The sequence below is a fragment of the Calonectris borealis genome, chromosome 27 (genome assembly GCF_964195595.1).
Source record: "Calonectris borealis chromosome 27, bCalBor7.hap1.2, whole genome shotgun sequence".
Taxonomy (NCBI): Eukaryota; Metazoa; Chordata; class Aves; order Procellariiformes; family Procellariidae; genus Calonectris; species Calonectris borealis.
In genome coordinates, this window is record NC_134338.1 from 6,093,388 (window position 1) to 6,109,405 (window position 16,018).

Consider the following 16,018-nt stretch of genomic DNA (forward strand, 5'->3'; position numbering starts at 1 on the left):
TAACACCAAGCCACCACTCCTCTGCGTCGCGTACTGTTTTTGTAGTTTTCTAATCTAATCATATGGAAGGTGACGGTTTTTCTCCACCCCCAGGAGCTTGCCATAGACATTTCAGCAGGTTTTTGGGGTTCTTTTTGGCTAGCTGTTCTTGCCTGCGTGGGACTGGTGTGTTAGACATACAAAGCGAGATTCAGGGCTGTCCAGCCGGGCTCTTGTGACAAAACCATCACAAAGACTAAAGGTCCAACCTTCATATACTGTCTATATAAGATGCGTCCTTGCCACGCTAGCATGCAGGCCAGAAATTCAAGTCGAAGCAACACAGACTTAAGCCATCAAAACTGTCATTGAACAGGGAAAGAAGGGGGAGCAGGGGCGAGTCGTGAACTTGGCTTTGTTTCTTGAGCTGCAGAAGCCAAGAAGGGAAGAAACCATCCAAGAAAAGACAAACTGGCATCTCCAAAACAGAATGCTCTGCTTTTGGCATTTGCCAAAATCGAGACATCTTTGGAGACTTTTATTATTTAAAACCTAAAATCAAGGCAAGAACTGCATCGCAAAGTGCAACCAGCAAGTAGAGTCATCTGTGACTGTCTGTCACTTATCTAGGGGGTTTTTCTATGCCTTGCTCAGTGCAAAACACTCAAACCTGGGGCTGCCGGCCTGTGCTGCGCAGAGCAGACAGGGTCTGACTGATGCTCATTGCTGCCACGGGGGGCCCTCGGGCGTGGGCAGAGAAGGTGGCAGCCCAGGGATGTTCTTTTGGCTGCCTGCAGCTCACCCCTCTCGCTCCTTCTCCTCGGGGCTCTCGGACAGCTGCACGGGAGGCGAGTCGCTCAGACAGCGGCGAAGCAGCGATGGCGTTCAGTCTCTGGAGGCGGCAATGCGGTCCACCTGCAAAAAGGACAGGCAGCCGTGAAAAGAACAGCCCTTTGAGCAGGGAGGTGCGGCCGAGCTTCGACACCAGCTGCGGTAAGGGGTGCCGATCCGGCACCCAGAAACGGGGGCACCGCCACGGACAGCCGGTGTTTCAGCCCTGTCCGCCACAAGAAAAAGTAGCATGGGGTTTGAAAAACCCTGGAGATAAGGGTATCTGCTTTCGGCGGTGTTAATTCTGGGCTTAAACAAAGGAGGACTTTGTGCGTGCAGGATAACGATCCAGACTTGATGGGATTACTCACTGTAACTGAGATACTACAGGAAAAACTTAGCATGATGGGGGGGTTAATCCACGCTCTCGAGTGATGTGCTGTAGCTCCGCTTCTCTTTCTTGCCTGTCCATGAACAGCTACGGAGGCTCTGCCCACAACTGCCTCCTCTGCACCTTCGGGGCCGCGGTGGGAGTTTGCAAATAGCTGTGCAGCCCTCGGGGGGAGTCGGGTGTTTGTGAATCAGGGATTGTATTTTTGGGACACTGAGATACAGTTATTGTTGAAACATGCTGGGCAGGCTGGAAATTGGGTCATTTGCTGCAAGTCCAGCACTGAAAGAGGTCTGGTCTTGGCTGCTGTTTCTCTGTGAAACAACCTTGCACTGGGCCTCTGGTAAAGCTGTGGCTCTGAAGGGACCAAGAGTCTGGGGCGTGAACTCCCAAACTCATTTGGGGGAAGGCAGGTACCAAGAGGTAATTAGCAGTGTCAGCTAAGGCTCTGTGCCAGGTTGGGTGCTGCTTTGAAACTGCCTCTGGGTCACACAGGATCCCTCCCTCTGGGCTTTTCTACCTGTTTCCATTCTGGGAAGCAGCATCCACCCAGGCTACGTGGTCTTAGGAACAGCTGTAGTTCTTCCTCTATTTTTTCCAGCCATAGAATAATGGCAGGTATTTCCCTTTGGAACAGGACTTTATATAGTGCTTTCCATAGTCACTGAAACAAGCAGAAAATGCCAAAGACTGCAGCATTCCCAGGCTGGTGAGCCCTTGTCCCAACTGAACGTTTCCCTGCTTGTTCCTACTGATGAGAAAAGTGTTTCTTAGCTGATGTTTCCATGGTTTTAAAGCCCAAGTCTCACTGCAGTTCTCTTTTTTCCTATCTAATAGCAACCACCCACATCTACCCAAGAACAGTTTTTCTCAGAGCTGTGACCAGTGTACCTCCACTTATCCACAAGCCCCTGGCTGCTGGCCTGCTACAAACCAGCTGGTCGCATCCAGCTGGTGCATTAAATTGAAGACAGCTACAAATAAATTACTTGGTTTATTGCTTTTCCATGTAGGCATTGGCCACGATACCACTTGGACACGTGGTAACCCAAATGGGAGGGCTAAAGTGATGAGATACAGAACACTTCTTAGAGAGATGTGACAGATTTTAAGCTGCAACTGGTTTAGGAGCAGGTTTGAGCTCTCGCTTTGTCTTGCCCGCTCACTGGGAGCGGTGCCTTCCTTTCAGTGGCACCTTCCATTGCACAAAGTGGCATCTAGTGACTCAACAATAACCTTCGAATCTAGATTAGGAGGGGAAAGGACAGATGTCCTCTTCTGGATCCAGCAGTGCCTGGAGGAGAGATGATTGCCCCTTCTGCCTCCTTCCCCTTGCAGGAGGTAACTCTCCTGCGGCTTCACCAAGGTGAGACCCAGCCTGCAGGCGCTCCCTAAACCCGTTCCTGCCCCCTCTCAGCTAGGCTAGCAAAGCTGGGGTGAAGCTTGGGACTGCGACAAGCCCTTGTTCCTGGCTAGCAGCACCTGGGGGGGGATGAGGGGCAGATGGCTTCAGTCCCTGCTGATCCCTACCCCAGCTTTTGTGTCCGTACAAGCCCCGCAGCAAAAATTCCTTCCTAAGCCCAGCTGCTCCGCTTGCAAGCAGGTGCTTTTCTAGGTTAGCTCCTGTCAGCCTCAAGACCCACTTGCCCCCTGCCTTACTTGGATGTGGTCCTGCAGGGACAGTCCTCGAGGCAAGTAATTCATCATACATTTTAAGCCCTGTCATGGGCCCTTCCTGAAGGCCGTCTGCCAGTTATGCTAAGGGAGATGACGTGGCTGCTCTCTAGGCTCGAGTCCGACCTGTGGAGAGGAGGGGGATGAGCACTGCCGTTCTCCTTTAGCAACACGATCAGCGAGGGGTGTAACACATGGTCACTGGGTCACAGAAACCTGTGACTCCTCGCGGTGTGGTTCAGTGGGAGTTTTTCCTGCGTGCGTAATTCCCAGCTTTGTGCAACTCTGAAATCCCCCCTAAATTCCACCTGGTGATGGCTGGTGGCTGTTACGTTACCAGGGTGGTCACCCTCTGAACGTGAACGTCCTGTCTTGGCGTGAAGCGTGTGTGTCTTGAGTTTTCCCCAGCGGACCAGTTGGGGCTGTTTGAGAATTTTAAGAGAATTTTAATTTTCAGCAGTGTTTCTGGCCGGGCTTGGAAAAGCATGTCTTCCTGAGGATAGGAGATGCTGCAAAAAATGCAAGAAGGAATGCGAGTCCCTGCCACAGTTTACAGCAGAGCGGTCCAGCCGGTGACCACAGGGGCCATTCTGTCTGTTCTGGTCCTGCTCTTGCACTGGTCTCGTGGTGGGGCTGCAAGTGCTGGAGAGGAGGTTTTGTAGCTCAGGCTGGATTTTCCCAGGGCCGTATGCTGATAGCCCTGCAGAGGTGGCTTTGGTTGTGAAACCAACTTCCAGGCACATCCTCGGGGTTTGCCAATGCGACGTGAGTCATCCTGTGCAGGCAGGCAGTGTCTTGCCTAGTATTGGGTGCTAGAAAGCACCCGCTTGTGAGCCTGAGGAAGGCTTGTTCAGGTGGCAACCGGCATCGGAAGGGAGGAGAGGCGGCGTCTCCTTCCTAGCAATGACTCGCTGTTGCGTGTGGTGCCACCGAAGTGGAGAGGCTGCTGCAGCGTGCCGTCCTCTGCAGCACGCTCGTGTCCATGCCCCGCTCTGCTGGGGATGCAGAGGTCTGTCGAGGCAGAGCTGCCAGCCGCGCATCCCCTGCCCCTGGACACGCGCTCTCATCCGGCGGAGGTTAATTCTGGGCAGAGACGGAAATGAGAGGAGCAGGGAGGTTTTAGCTGCATCCCATGCAGGTTTGCTGATTGTTGCCCTTAGCAGGAGCTGCAGCGTCACTTTGGTACAGCGAGGTGGGGGTTTGCCTGTGCAGGGTAATTTTCTGCTTAATAAGGTCTTTGGGCACCCTCCTACCGCCCGGAATAAGCTGTCCGGGCCCTCTGTGCCGCCACCCGTCCTGCACGTGGTCTGAACGTATCTCCCGATGATGGGAGCCCTTGGGAACCTAATTGGCTCTTAGCGCTGAGCTGTGGTGGTATTGTGAGTGTCTCCAGTGGTCTGGGCTCACCGCCGCGTTTGGGATCCTGTGTTAAAGTAATGCTGCTGCTGGCTGTCCAGACACAGGCTAGCAGCTTGTTTGTTTAAACTTGTTTCCATAGGAATTTGTAAGGACCATGGGAACATATTTTATTTGACCTAAACAATAAAGAATGAGACTGAGGAGGGGGGAAGGAGTCCCGTCACGTCTGATTTGTGGGTCTGATTTTTTTCTCTTAGGCTGGGTAACCTCTTCAGCACTGAATGGACCATCTTGGCAAGTCAGCTTGCTTTTTTTCTTCTCCTTTGTTTTTTCAAATGGCTGCAATGTATTCCAATCAGCTGATAGATGCGTGGGAATGGGGCAGAAATAGCCTCTTTGTAGTTCAGAAACCCGGTGATGCTCTCCTGTCTGACAAATGAAATGCATAAGGCTGTGCAGAGTGACGTTGGCTCCTGGGGTGCTGTTAGTCCTCCGATGGGAAGGTTGGGGTGGCCTCAGGGGCAGCGTGGGCAGAGATTGCACAGGGAGTTGTAGCAGAGATGGAGATGAAGCCGAGCTGTTGCAGCGTGTTGCTTGTTGGACCTTCCGAGCTGTAGGAGCTGGGAACGTGGCGAGCCAGAAATAGATGCAATAGCAGCAAGGAGATGCCAGAAGAGCAGCCCAGCAAAGAAGGTGTGTGGGCAATGGGGAAGGCAGCTACTCAACAGTGGAACTGGCCAGGATGCTCCACTGAGAGGAATTTCCATCCCTGTACAGCGTTTTTTTATGGTTTCCCATTAAGGAAGTCCCACTAAAGCTGAGGCCCTTAAATCTTCCTCGTTAATGCTCTGAATGCCAAGGGGTGCTGCTAGGGCACTGCACGGTGATGCTGTGGGGCTGGCGAAACCATCAGGAGCTGAGGACCCACAAGCTCAACAGGTCGGGCTGTCCACTCGGTAACGGTGTGCTGCCCTGAACGCCTTGTGCTCTCTGCCGCTGGTCTCTGTACAGAGTAGGGGTAGTTCATGCACTTTGTGTACCTTCACGCCGCTGCCATGAGTGTGGCTGTCTGCTTTCTTAGGGGGGGAAAAACTAGAAAATAGCTTTTACCAGTTTCTGAGGTGGTGTAAGGAATGGTCGCTTTTCTCGAACCAAGAAGTGCAGTCTATGGACACCAGCCTGCCCTGCACAGCAGATCAGGCTAACGTGTAAGAATGGCTCCGCTGCCAGTCAGTGTTTCTGTGAAATAGCACCCTGGTAACTGGGAGTCAATTTTACAGGCAAAACATCCCTTCCTTGTTCTGCCTACGTCCAGCAAAAACGTTGCTGCGTACCGTTTTCTTTCCAAACTTACTCGTGTCCAAAAGGGGTCTGGGGCAAGAATTCCCACAGCGTACCCTATGGACTGCTGCTTCCCCAGTGAGCATCTTACAGTGACCCGAGAACTGGCTTTTTTTGCGGCGGCAGGTGCCATTTCTCTGATCCCAGGCGCTACACGGGTGTTTTCTGTGCAAGCAGTTACTGTACAGGGCTACAGGTGTGCTCTGCAGTGGTGAAAAACAGTTTAGCAGAGAGCAAGAGGCGAATAAGGCGTTGAATAAACGCCATTCCCGGGGTCTTGGCTATGCACAGTACTCCTGCAAGCAAGGGTGAGCGCTGCTTTAGAGCAGAAAAGTAAATGTAGGTAAATTAAAGAAACTTGCATGAATGTGTACAGTCAGCAGCTTGAGGCTCAGCACTGAAGCTGTGCTGAAGGCCCACGCGCTGTGGAAGCGTGTGAAGGGTAAATGTCGGGAAGCAGGTTGCTCTAGAGGGGCCTAGGAGCGCTTTGGAGCAGGCAATCTATTATAATTTATTCAAACCAAATGCTTATGCCCTTCTGTAAATCTCACTTAGCTTCTGGGAGCTTATTTATCTTCAAATGTCACATTGTATGAGACCAACTCTACGCAGGATTGAAGAGTTTCAGTGCAAAGGGCCTGCAGATCCTTTGCCCCTTCTCTTACTGCTTTTAGCCACATTGGGATTTAAGGAAATGGCTTTCTTGCAACCAGAGCTCAGGACCGACTTGCTAGGGACCCTGGATGTGTCCCTTGCATTTGTCTTCTCACGGCCATTTTTATTAGCTTAAATGAAACGCGCTGTATAATGTGTGTGCTCAGATGGCCCAGATGGAGAAATGAGCAAATGAGAACCCTGGCAGTGTCTCGTCGTTACCCGTTACCACACAGCTCCCTTGCTCTTCAGAGTATCGTACTTGGAATTTATTAAAGAAAGGGGGGTGCGCTGTCCCCTGCCCGGTGGAAATGCAGCCAGCCCCGTGACAGCAGCTGACGAGAATCTCAACTCTCTGCTTTGCGGTGTGCAGCCTGAGAACGGGCGTCTTGTGCTAAATGAGACCGAGGGTGGTGCAGCCCTGGAGTCACTTCAGGAAGATTCTGCACACAGCCAACTTTCCGTGCCGATTCGTTGCAATATTCCCTGCTCCTTTAGTGTCCTGAGCAGATGTGACCTACAGCTGTGACAATGAAAGCCTAAAGCTTCGAGCTGTTTGACCCGTTTTTGTTGGTGACTGTAATGCAAGCTAGAACTGCTGTTTATTTTTGCAGATCCGAGCAAGCGAAGGTGGACCGTCTTGCTCCCAACACCTGCATAGGCACCGACTTCTATTGTGATCCTAAGGGCATACGTGCATTGTTTCAAGGCAGTAAGCCTTAAAAAGTAGTCTCGTGACCTTTTGATACTGGTACTTGTATAGGAAAGGTATTTGTGAGAAGAGCAAGTCCAAGCTGCTCGCTTTATCTAGGAAAATAAATGATCGTGTTTGATATTCTTCCCCTGCAGAGGTGAAGGTCCCTGAGGAAATTAATCCATGAATGGCTCCGGCTGGAGGAGGGGTGGAATTTCAGACAGTCTTTTGTCATTGTGGGTTTCGCTTACAAAGTTATCCAGGCATTTTTTAGACATGAACAATCTCTAAGCCCCCAGCTGTTGTCTTACAAGAATGTGCACTTAACTGCACCATCTCAGCATCTCTGTCGTAGTCCTCCACTGCTGGGTTTGCGAAGCAGCCTGTCTGTACGTTACCCAAACAGGTTTCTTTCTTGAAAAAAAAAACCCTGAGTAATATTCACTAAGCATGGGTCGTGTATGGGCTGTGCTGACTGCGATTTTGTCTCGCCTGGTGATAGAAGAGTGGTAGTTAAATGAGAATTAAGGTAGAGAAGGTAATACTGGCTGGTCGCCTTAGGGGTATTTTATGGGCTTTCTTCTTGGTTAATGGCAAGATCGTGGTTGGGAAAGGGCAGTTGAAATATGTTCTGATCTCAGACATGAAAAAAAGCCTGGCCGGTTAGGAGAGAGGGGAGTTAAGCCCTGTGTTTTTCTGCTTTGTATGTACTGCCCTTAACTTTCATAGGGGTTACCTATTCTTAAGTGGATTTAACTAAAGACCAGCAATTCCGTTTGTTTAACGTAGGGCACTTGATTTTATTCAAAGGGCGAGATACAAAAAAGTAAGCAAAAAGACAAAACCCAAATTATAAAACACTACAGACAAAAGTAAGACATCTTCTGCGTACAGCACACAACAGGAAACAAGGTACAGACTGGTCCCCACAAACCAAGCCAGCTGGATATGTACAAGCAGAGGCAAACAGATCTACAAGGGAAGAAATGGTGGTATTTGCCACTTCAAATGTCTATTTACATAAACTGAATTGAAGGCAAATAGTTTTCTTTCCTTTTATTCAAACCAAATACTTCTTTGTTTCTTCTTCTTCCTGTTTCTGATGTAGAGGAGGGACTCCATGCTTTGAGGCAAATTTGGTACATTCAGGTAGGATCTAAAATTAGCCACAGCTAAACACTGACGTGCTACTTCAAGCACTGAATTGCAATCCCTCCCTCCGTCCGACGTGCTGCCGCCAGGCACCTACTTGTGGCGTCAAGGACCACTAGTGACGGCGAGAGAGGAGAAAGGCCTAGTTTTGCGCTAATGTGTGGTCTTCCTTATGCCTTTAGACGTTTCCATCTGCAGCTTAACCAAACCTAGTGTGTCTAGGCTAGTCTTAAGGCTCCTAACTGACGTGTCATGTCCGTGAGCTCCCTCCCACTCGGGAACGGCCTGTGTGAACTTTTCAGCTCTTTCAGGACAGAGGGGTTGAGGCTTCACAAACACGGGTGTCAAGGCAGCCTCCTGGCGAGAAGGCGTCCCCGTGTAGTGGTACGTAATTACCTTCAAGTCAGTGAGACCATGCTAAAAACGAGATGGCATTTGCCATGTCATTCTTGCACCTTACAAGGACACGGCTACCGAAATACTGGTTTGGGTATATTCTATATACAACTTAATTTCCTTTTGTGTGTGGAATAACCTTACGAGCAGCGTGGAATTTGTCCGAGATCTGTTAGGCAGAAACAACATGTGGTGAGCCTGAAGTTGTCTGGTCTTTGGTAATCAAAAAACCCTAAGACCTACGGGCGTGTGCTTCCCTTTAAGCCACTGTAGACATAGATGAGGAAACAGTTATTAAATCAAAATAAATTCTGACAACAGTACGCAGTAACAGGCAGCTGTTATTCCAAGTGCAAAGGCCTTTATCTGTATTTACCTGTGGCTCAATTTTAGTGACAGGGCTACTGAATTTTTAAACACCTCAATTAGGAAGGAGGGAATTTTACTGGCTCAGTAAGCAAAACATTCATTTTGGAGAGCAGAAGACTGACTGGCTGTTAATAAATATCACAAGACATTCTAAAAGTTTTCTAAGGAAAAGAGAAACATCATCTGTTCATCAAAATGCAACACATCTAGACAAAATGAGGTAAGGAAAGCTAAGAAGAGTCCTTTATACATTCTCACTTCACACAGGCATGGCAATTAACAACAATGAGATGCTTAACAGATTCCCTACCATGCTCATCAGAGAAATTCTTCACAGCAAGTGTGCTCCACAGCATTCTTTGATATCACGCATTACAACATCCGACAGCCTAGTTGCAAGTAGCGACTAAACCTCTGTTTTGGCAGGCAGAGTTTTATACACTTCAGGCAGTTTGCTGGCAACTTGCAGAACGCGGGGGGTGAATACTACCTTTACTTCTGACAATGAAGAATCTGTCATGAGTTTTAATGCCTTAAATTACACAGAATAAGGATTTGTCTATCACAGCATAAAACCAAATAGCTCAGCAATATCTGTACAGTTACACCCGACGTGAGAGTGTCAGACTTACATTTCTAACTTAGACTCCTGTTCTTTGGTCCTCTTTGTATACAACTTACTTTCATAAATATTTAACAGCCTGCATTATTGAACTTTTACTGAATAGCAACTTGTATTGTAACAGGGATGGCTACCATCCTGTTTGCTAGGAGACTCGGTAAGCTAGCGGACAATCATCTGTACAAGGCTAGATAAAAGCAATGCTTGCTGCTTTTCTTCTGAGTGGAATAGGAGACAAAGATCTTAAAATAATTCTCTTACAGGGTTCTTTCACATTAGATCCCGTGCTAACGAGAACATAGGATGAGATACTGCAAGTCCTCGTGTCCTTGTGCTGGGGTGGGGATACGGGGGGAACCCTGCCTTGGTTCCAGCCCTCCACATGAAAGGTTTGCACAGTTTCTCTTCTCTTAAGCAAGCTGAGTGGGAGGAGGAGGAACTGTCTTCAAATTGTTAGCGTTGAACACGCGTTGTTTTTCCTTAAGGACAAGTATCGTCTTCAAATGAAGCAGGGAAGGCTACTGGTCATGTTTAGGCAGAGGCACACAACAGTTATGAGTCAGTGCCTCATAAGCAAATGCAGTATAAATAAAATGCAATATTTACTACTTTGCTCTTAAACAGACACTGGCAGCACAATGTGTTCATAAATTAATGAATATGATGTATTAATAAACATACATATATGGGTTTCGAGAAGCTGTTTCCAGGCACGCAGCATTTCATTCTCATAATAGAACTAAGCCTTGAGCTGATACTGAATTGAAGTTAAATAGTTACTGTGGTTTCATATAAAGTAGAATTGCTACAGACGGAGTCTTTGGAAATGCCTCGGTCTGAGCAGTCATCTCCCATTGTACGAGTCGGCCTGGATTACTGCTACTTGGCAATAGCCTGGCATCCTGCGCGAGGAGAACTGGGTTTTAAAGGGTAGTGGACAGTCCCCAGGCACTGCATTTGTTAAAGCAATTCTTCAGGGGAAGTAAGTGACCTGGAACATTCACCAGCACTTGGCAAGCGTTACTTCACGCCCTGTAGCGTGTTTTTCTTTTTATGGTGCGTGCGTAAAGCTAATTCAAAACCCATCAAGCTGGTAGGAAATTCACCTTTCTGCATTAGAAAATACATAGCTAACTGCTCTTTAATGACTTTGAAAAAGTCAGTGTTAAGTCTTGAAGGCGTAATTTCTGATTCTCTACAAGCTTGTTACAAAACTATTACCAAGGTATATATTTCTGTTGTGCCTATCGAGCCTTTTTTATCCCCTCCAATTTTAAACCAGCTGAATTTGACACAAGTCACATACGAACTGCTCCTAAATAAACCAGAACCCATGCTTTCATTAAGGGACTTTGGCTAACGTAATAAGCCTCAGAAAGGCAGCTTCAGTGCCGTCTCTCTGCCGGAGACATACAAGGCAGAAACTTTCTTCTACGCGTTCAGACTAGTAAGTGACCTACAGCAGTATGAAGCCGGTTCCTTAGGATGTGTTTATAGTGCCGCAGTACTCAGTTCAAGGGGAAAAATCCTCAACACAGGAAGACTTCTACTTGTTTAAAAAAAAAAAAAACAAACAAACAACAGCAACAACAAAACACCAGCACAAACTGAGCACTGTTCATACGCCTCTCTTTTCCCCCACTTCGGGAAGCATCCATACCGAGTCAGACACTGCTTCCCTTTACACTCAAAGGCGTGAGTTGCACTGTCCTCACGGGCACAACTACAGGTATATGCTGGTGTTACACAGTGCGCTGGGGCCCACCGAGTCTACGAGATTGTCACTTGCTAGGTATTTGGCATAGATAAGATCCTTCGGAAGCAACATTATTTTCTCAGCACATTTCCCCTGTGCCTAAAATGTAGGAGGCTGTGACAGGTCAGTTGAATTCCCTTTTGTACATGAGGCAGAAAGTGACCCCAAATGCTTGTTTACAGTTTCGTTCACTGTTAAAGTATCTGCACAAGCATGACCAGTAACAGCTCTTGTTCCAGTTGTATATTCTGGTATCCTGCTTCACTGCCTGAGAGCATGACAGGTAATTCATTCAATGGTTTCTCATCAACGATTGGAATGAGCCACACTGGATAAGAAACAATGACATTATCTTAAAGTAAAGTGGAGGGCCCCTTACCTAGAAGACTCAGTAATCTTTAAAGAAAACCATTTAACATCTTTCGTGGAAGTGTATTGTTCAAAAAAACCCAAAGCTATTGACATAGCATGTGGAATCAATTTGACAATCACTAATGTAATGGAATTACGGTGATCTTGTACACAAACAATGATTTACCAAAATAAGATTTACCTAGGGGACTTTAAAATCAAGTTATTTTGGTACCAAAAAAAGTCTTTCATTTAATTCCCCTTTGCCCCTATGATTCAGATGATCTTTCACTCTACAGTTACGGACTTGGCCAGATTTCTTGGAAAATCAACCTGCAGAGAGGGAGGAGAAAGAACATGCTTGTGAGTATTTACACACTTTCTTTCTTTGTGTATAACTTTGTAATGCGTGGAAAGTCTGTTCTGCGTTTAAACTGAAAATGATTGAACATATTTTCATGTTAATTTAGGATAACTGATGCAGAAAAGGTCCATAAACCTCAATTGTTACAACTCCTCTGTCAAGAAATTCGGAGTTAGTCCCTTTAGTCTACGTTGTTACAGTGCTCAAATGACAAAAGGTAGAGGCCAGTGTCTGTATTAAGATCAAATACCTAACGCAAACAGACTCTGTTCGTCAAACATCCTTCTGTGGATTGTTACCTTCCTTTTAGCTTCCTGCCAGCCCTCCAGAAACCACACGCTTCTACCAGAAAACAGACACATGTCCAAACTCAAACTGCACAAGACTCGGCCAAGTGTACTAGGCTGCCTTCAAGTTTTGTTCACGAGAAGCTTCTGGAATTGCCAGGTCTACCATTTAACCTGGTTGTTCCAGTAGCTCAAGCGATTATACAGACAACCCCCACAGACTTCCAACATCACCCAGCGCGTCTTTTCCAGATCTGCAGATAGCAAACAGCGGTGCAGAAGGGAAGGAATACTGTACTTACATCGTATCCTCTGAGAACTGCAAGATGGAAAGCCAGAAGCTGAAGGGGGATAACGCTCAGGATCCCCTGCAGACAGTCCACTGAATGGGGAACTTTGATTGTTCTTTTATTGTTCTTAATTGTCTCGATGTCTTCCTTATCACAAATCACGACAGGTCGCCCCTGCAACAAAGGGAAATGTTGAAGAAAAACAGGTCTGGAAGATTCTTCTCTCACTTCTGTTCAGAGCGCCAGTGGCGAGAACTTTTTACTTAATTTAGAACAAAACAGCTTTGCATCCCATGGGCATCCCTGTAGCGTATTTTAAGGGGTAAACAAACCACGCTAGGCTTCTGCAATCTGCTGCAAAGGTTGCTCTTGAAATGCCCAGAATATCTACTGAATGCACATTTTAGGCAGTGACACTAAAACAAATAGTTTGGGTGCCCTGTAAACTGCTTTTGTATTAAAAACAATGTTTCTGATGCACTGTAAACTTTTCTAGGTACTCACTTGCCGTGCAATGACCTGCTGGAGAGCGTTCTGGCACTTGGCGTATGTGTGGTCCCTCATGATGATCATGATAACGGGCATGAGTTTGTCCACCAGCGCGAGAGGGCCGTGCTTCAGCTCACCTGCCAATATCCCTTCGGAGTGCATGTAGGTAATTTCTTTAATTTTCTAGATGGGGGGGGGAAAAAACATTCATAAAGCTTTTGGGCCAACCTTTTTTTTTTTTTTTTAAACCATCTCTGTGGCTTCTTCCACTTTCTTTGTAACTTTTTAAAAACATCTTCTGGCTTTCCTCAGATCCTATATGTAAACAAGCCAGCCTGAAAACCTAGATCAAAGTAGTGCATCTGGGCTGAGCTGCTTGCAGGCCATCAACACTTACAGTTCTAACAGCAAACCCCCCACAGACCTCATGATTTGCCATCAGCCAATATTATCTATCATCATAGTCTTGAACTGGGCAGGCAAATGCAAAGGGGACGCGTTTGCACGTCGGTGGGTGACAGCACTTATAACAACAGGAATCTCCTCAAAGGTAAAAACTGCAATATACAGGTTTTAGGAAGTACACGCTCAGTTTTGGATGCTGAGCATTCCTGGAAATGCCACCCCAACAGTTCAAAGAACTGATGTTATCAGGGTGCCTGGTCTGTCACAGTAAAGTATTCCCAGTGTGAATGCTGAAAATACGCCCTTTCAACCCACTGTGGCCGTTACGTGACTTGGGTGTCTTCAAGTGGAAGCCTCAGCAGTGTTACGGTGAGTTTTAGCTATTTGACCCAGTATGTCAGCCAACGCGCCATAGCTGTTAGCTGCTCTAAAAAACAACTTGTAGCCACGTGTCGTTTCCTCTGCTGAAATCTGAAGTCCATAGCTAAGTGCGTTTGAACCAGCTTTAAGTAAAGAAATCTCTTACCAAAGCTCCCTCAAGACATGTAGCATAATGGTAGCCACGTCCCATGATGAGAACAGACTTCTGATGGTATAGCTCTGTGGCTAGCTTCTGGATCTCGTCATCCATACTCAGCACTTCTTTAATTAAGTCTAGAAGGAAAGAGAAGAATTCAAGTTGTGCGTGCCTATGTGCCTGTGCCTTTCAAACTATACATACTGTTCATACTTCATATACACAGATAGCAGTAACTTGCATAAAAACTGGACTCAGTATTTTAATAGTCTGATTTAGTGGTCTGAAGACATTAGAGAGAACACGGTTGCAAAAATTATAGCCACGTTGCACATATCTGATCCGCTCGGTCTTTCAAAAGCAAAGTTCAGGCACTGCTGAAGGTCGCCTGTGCTACTGAGTTTCACTTGGCGAGACGCAATAAATGCAGCAGTTTCCTACCTGGCAGTCCCTTTAGACCACGCATGATCTCCTTGCGCCTTTCCTGCATAGAAATTCTGTCATCGCACATCATCAGCGCAAACATCACCAAAGAGACAAACTGGCTGGTATAGGCCTAATAAGAGGGGGGAGAGAGAACACACATATTAAGACAGTAACCAAACGGTTGTCACCTACGGCGTAAAATCCTTAGACTAGCTGTTGACTTATTCTCAACATGGTACCAAATGGCAGCTTTCACTCCAATGCAGTAGCAGAGATGAACGTGAAATTCACAGGCAAATCTCATTGGAGAAATCTCAAATGGAGGCGTGCAATGGCCTTATACTCCAAGAGATTAAGGTACAACAAGCAAAATGGAGTATTTCTAACATTCCCTGGCAACTATTAAATCCTATTTTGTGACCATACCTATGTCCTTCTTTACTGCAAGTAAATGCTGAAAACACCGACGAAGGCAGACCCACTGACTTGGAGACATACAGTGGAAGCCCACCACTAACATCTGGCCATCGCAACAGGACAGCTAGCTGGAATTTTTTTGGACCGCATTCAAGGAACACGACGGCAGCTGACAAGGTAAGTGACTTCCCACCCCGCTTTAAGAAATTCTGAACTCTTCACCGTGGTAAGGCTCCGTATTTGTCTAAAAGACCATAGTGACTGGTGTCACCGACTTTGCAGAAAAATCATCTGCACAGGCAAGTGAAATCAGCGCTCAAGTTAAGGCAGTTCTATTCACAAAAACATTTCAGGCATCAAACGGCTATTGCAAAGTCTAGCCCCTGAAGTCCTTATAAGACAAATGTTATGAAATGGTCTGTGGTGCCAGCCTGGGATTGAAGTTGCTTAGAAATAAGATTAAGGTTTGTAGTATTTCTGTCCCTTCTTAAACAATGATCAAACAAACTTTCATGTTGCTATATTGAAGAAGATTTAAATAGCTCTGAAGGAATCTAGAAAAGCTTCAGTTATGCTGACTAGCAGAGTTTGATATGGAGTGTGATTTACTTTGTTTTGGTGCAGTTGAAGGTTACAGAAGTACGCAGCCCCAAACAGTCACGCTAACAATGCTTGGGTTGTTTATAATATGTTCTCAAAATGAAGTTCTGGACAACCTTAGGGCAGAATCTTTTCAAGTTCCTATCTCTTATACGCACAACTTCGGTAACTCCCCACATCACCAGAGAGAAAATGCCATTTTCAGTTATCTCCAGACTGTAATGTTGGCTATGTGAAAACAACCCAGGGACAAACAACTCGTTCAAGAGTTTCTTGTAAGAGACTCATGAATTTTCCATGATCAAATTCCCCAATGAACTATTAAACTCAAATGTGGTTTTTGGCTGAATTTATGTAACAGATTGACATCATCTCGCCTCTAAATATAACTAAATCAAAGCAGATTTCACCATGCAGAAGCACTTCATCAAAATGAAATGCAGGAAAGCAAGTTATTTTATACTGCATCGCGCGTAGCCAGATGCATCAACCACAGAATAATTCTGTTAGGTGGACATAAATACTGGCTTTCTGTAAAAGACCCCATTTGCCTGAAGTATAATTTTAATATCACACTTTCTTTATTAAGCAGTGCCATTAAGGGCAGATACATGCTGTCAAACTTTCTATAATTTTGTCTTTTAATTTCCTTTT

The 16,018-nt window shown here is 46.4% G+C and overlaps 1 protein-coding gene across 2 annotated transcripts in view; it reads right to left on the reverse strand.

Moving 5' to 3' along the window:
* Positions 1–441: 441 nt before the first annotated feature.
* Positions 442–16,018, reverse strand: part of GFPT1 (glutamine--fructose-6-phosphate transaminase 1) — a 45,213-nt gene continuing 29,636 nt past the window's right edge. Inside the window, exons 15-19 of one of the 2 annotated variants that reach the window (XM_075174560.1) lie at positions 14,363–14,477; positions 13,931–14,058; positions 13,015–13,182; positions 12,523–12,684; positions 442–894 (exon numbers count right to left, since the gene is read on the reverse strand). In XM_075174560.1, the coding sequence (XP_075030661.1) occupies positions 865–894; positions 12,523–12,684; positions 13,015–13,182; positions 13,931–14,058; positions 14,363–14,477 (603 nt within the window). In that variant the 3' untranslated portion in view covers positions 442–864. Of the gene's footprint in view, positions 895–7,698; positions 11,903–12,522; positions 12,685–13,014; positions 13,183–13,930; positions 14,059–14,362; positions 14,478–16,018 lie in introns of those variants that run through there. The other variant, XM_075174559.1, reaches the window with a different exon arrangement.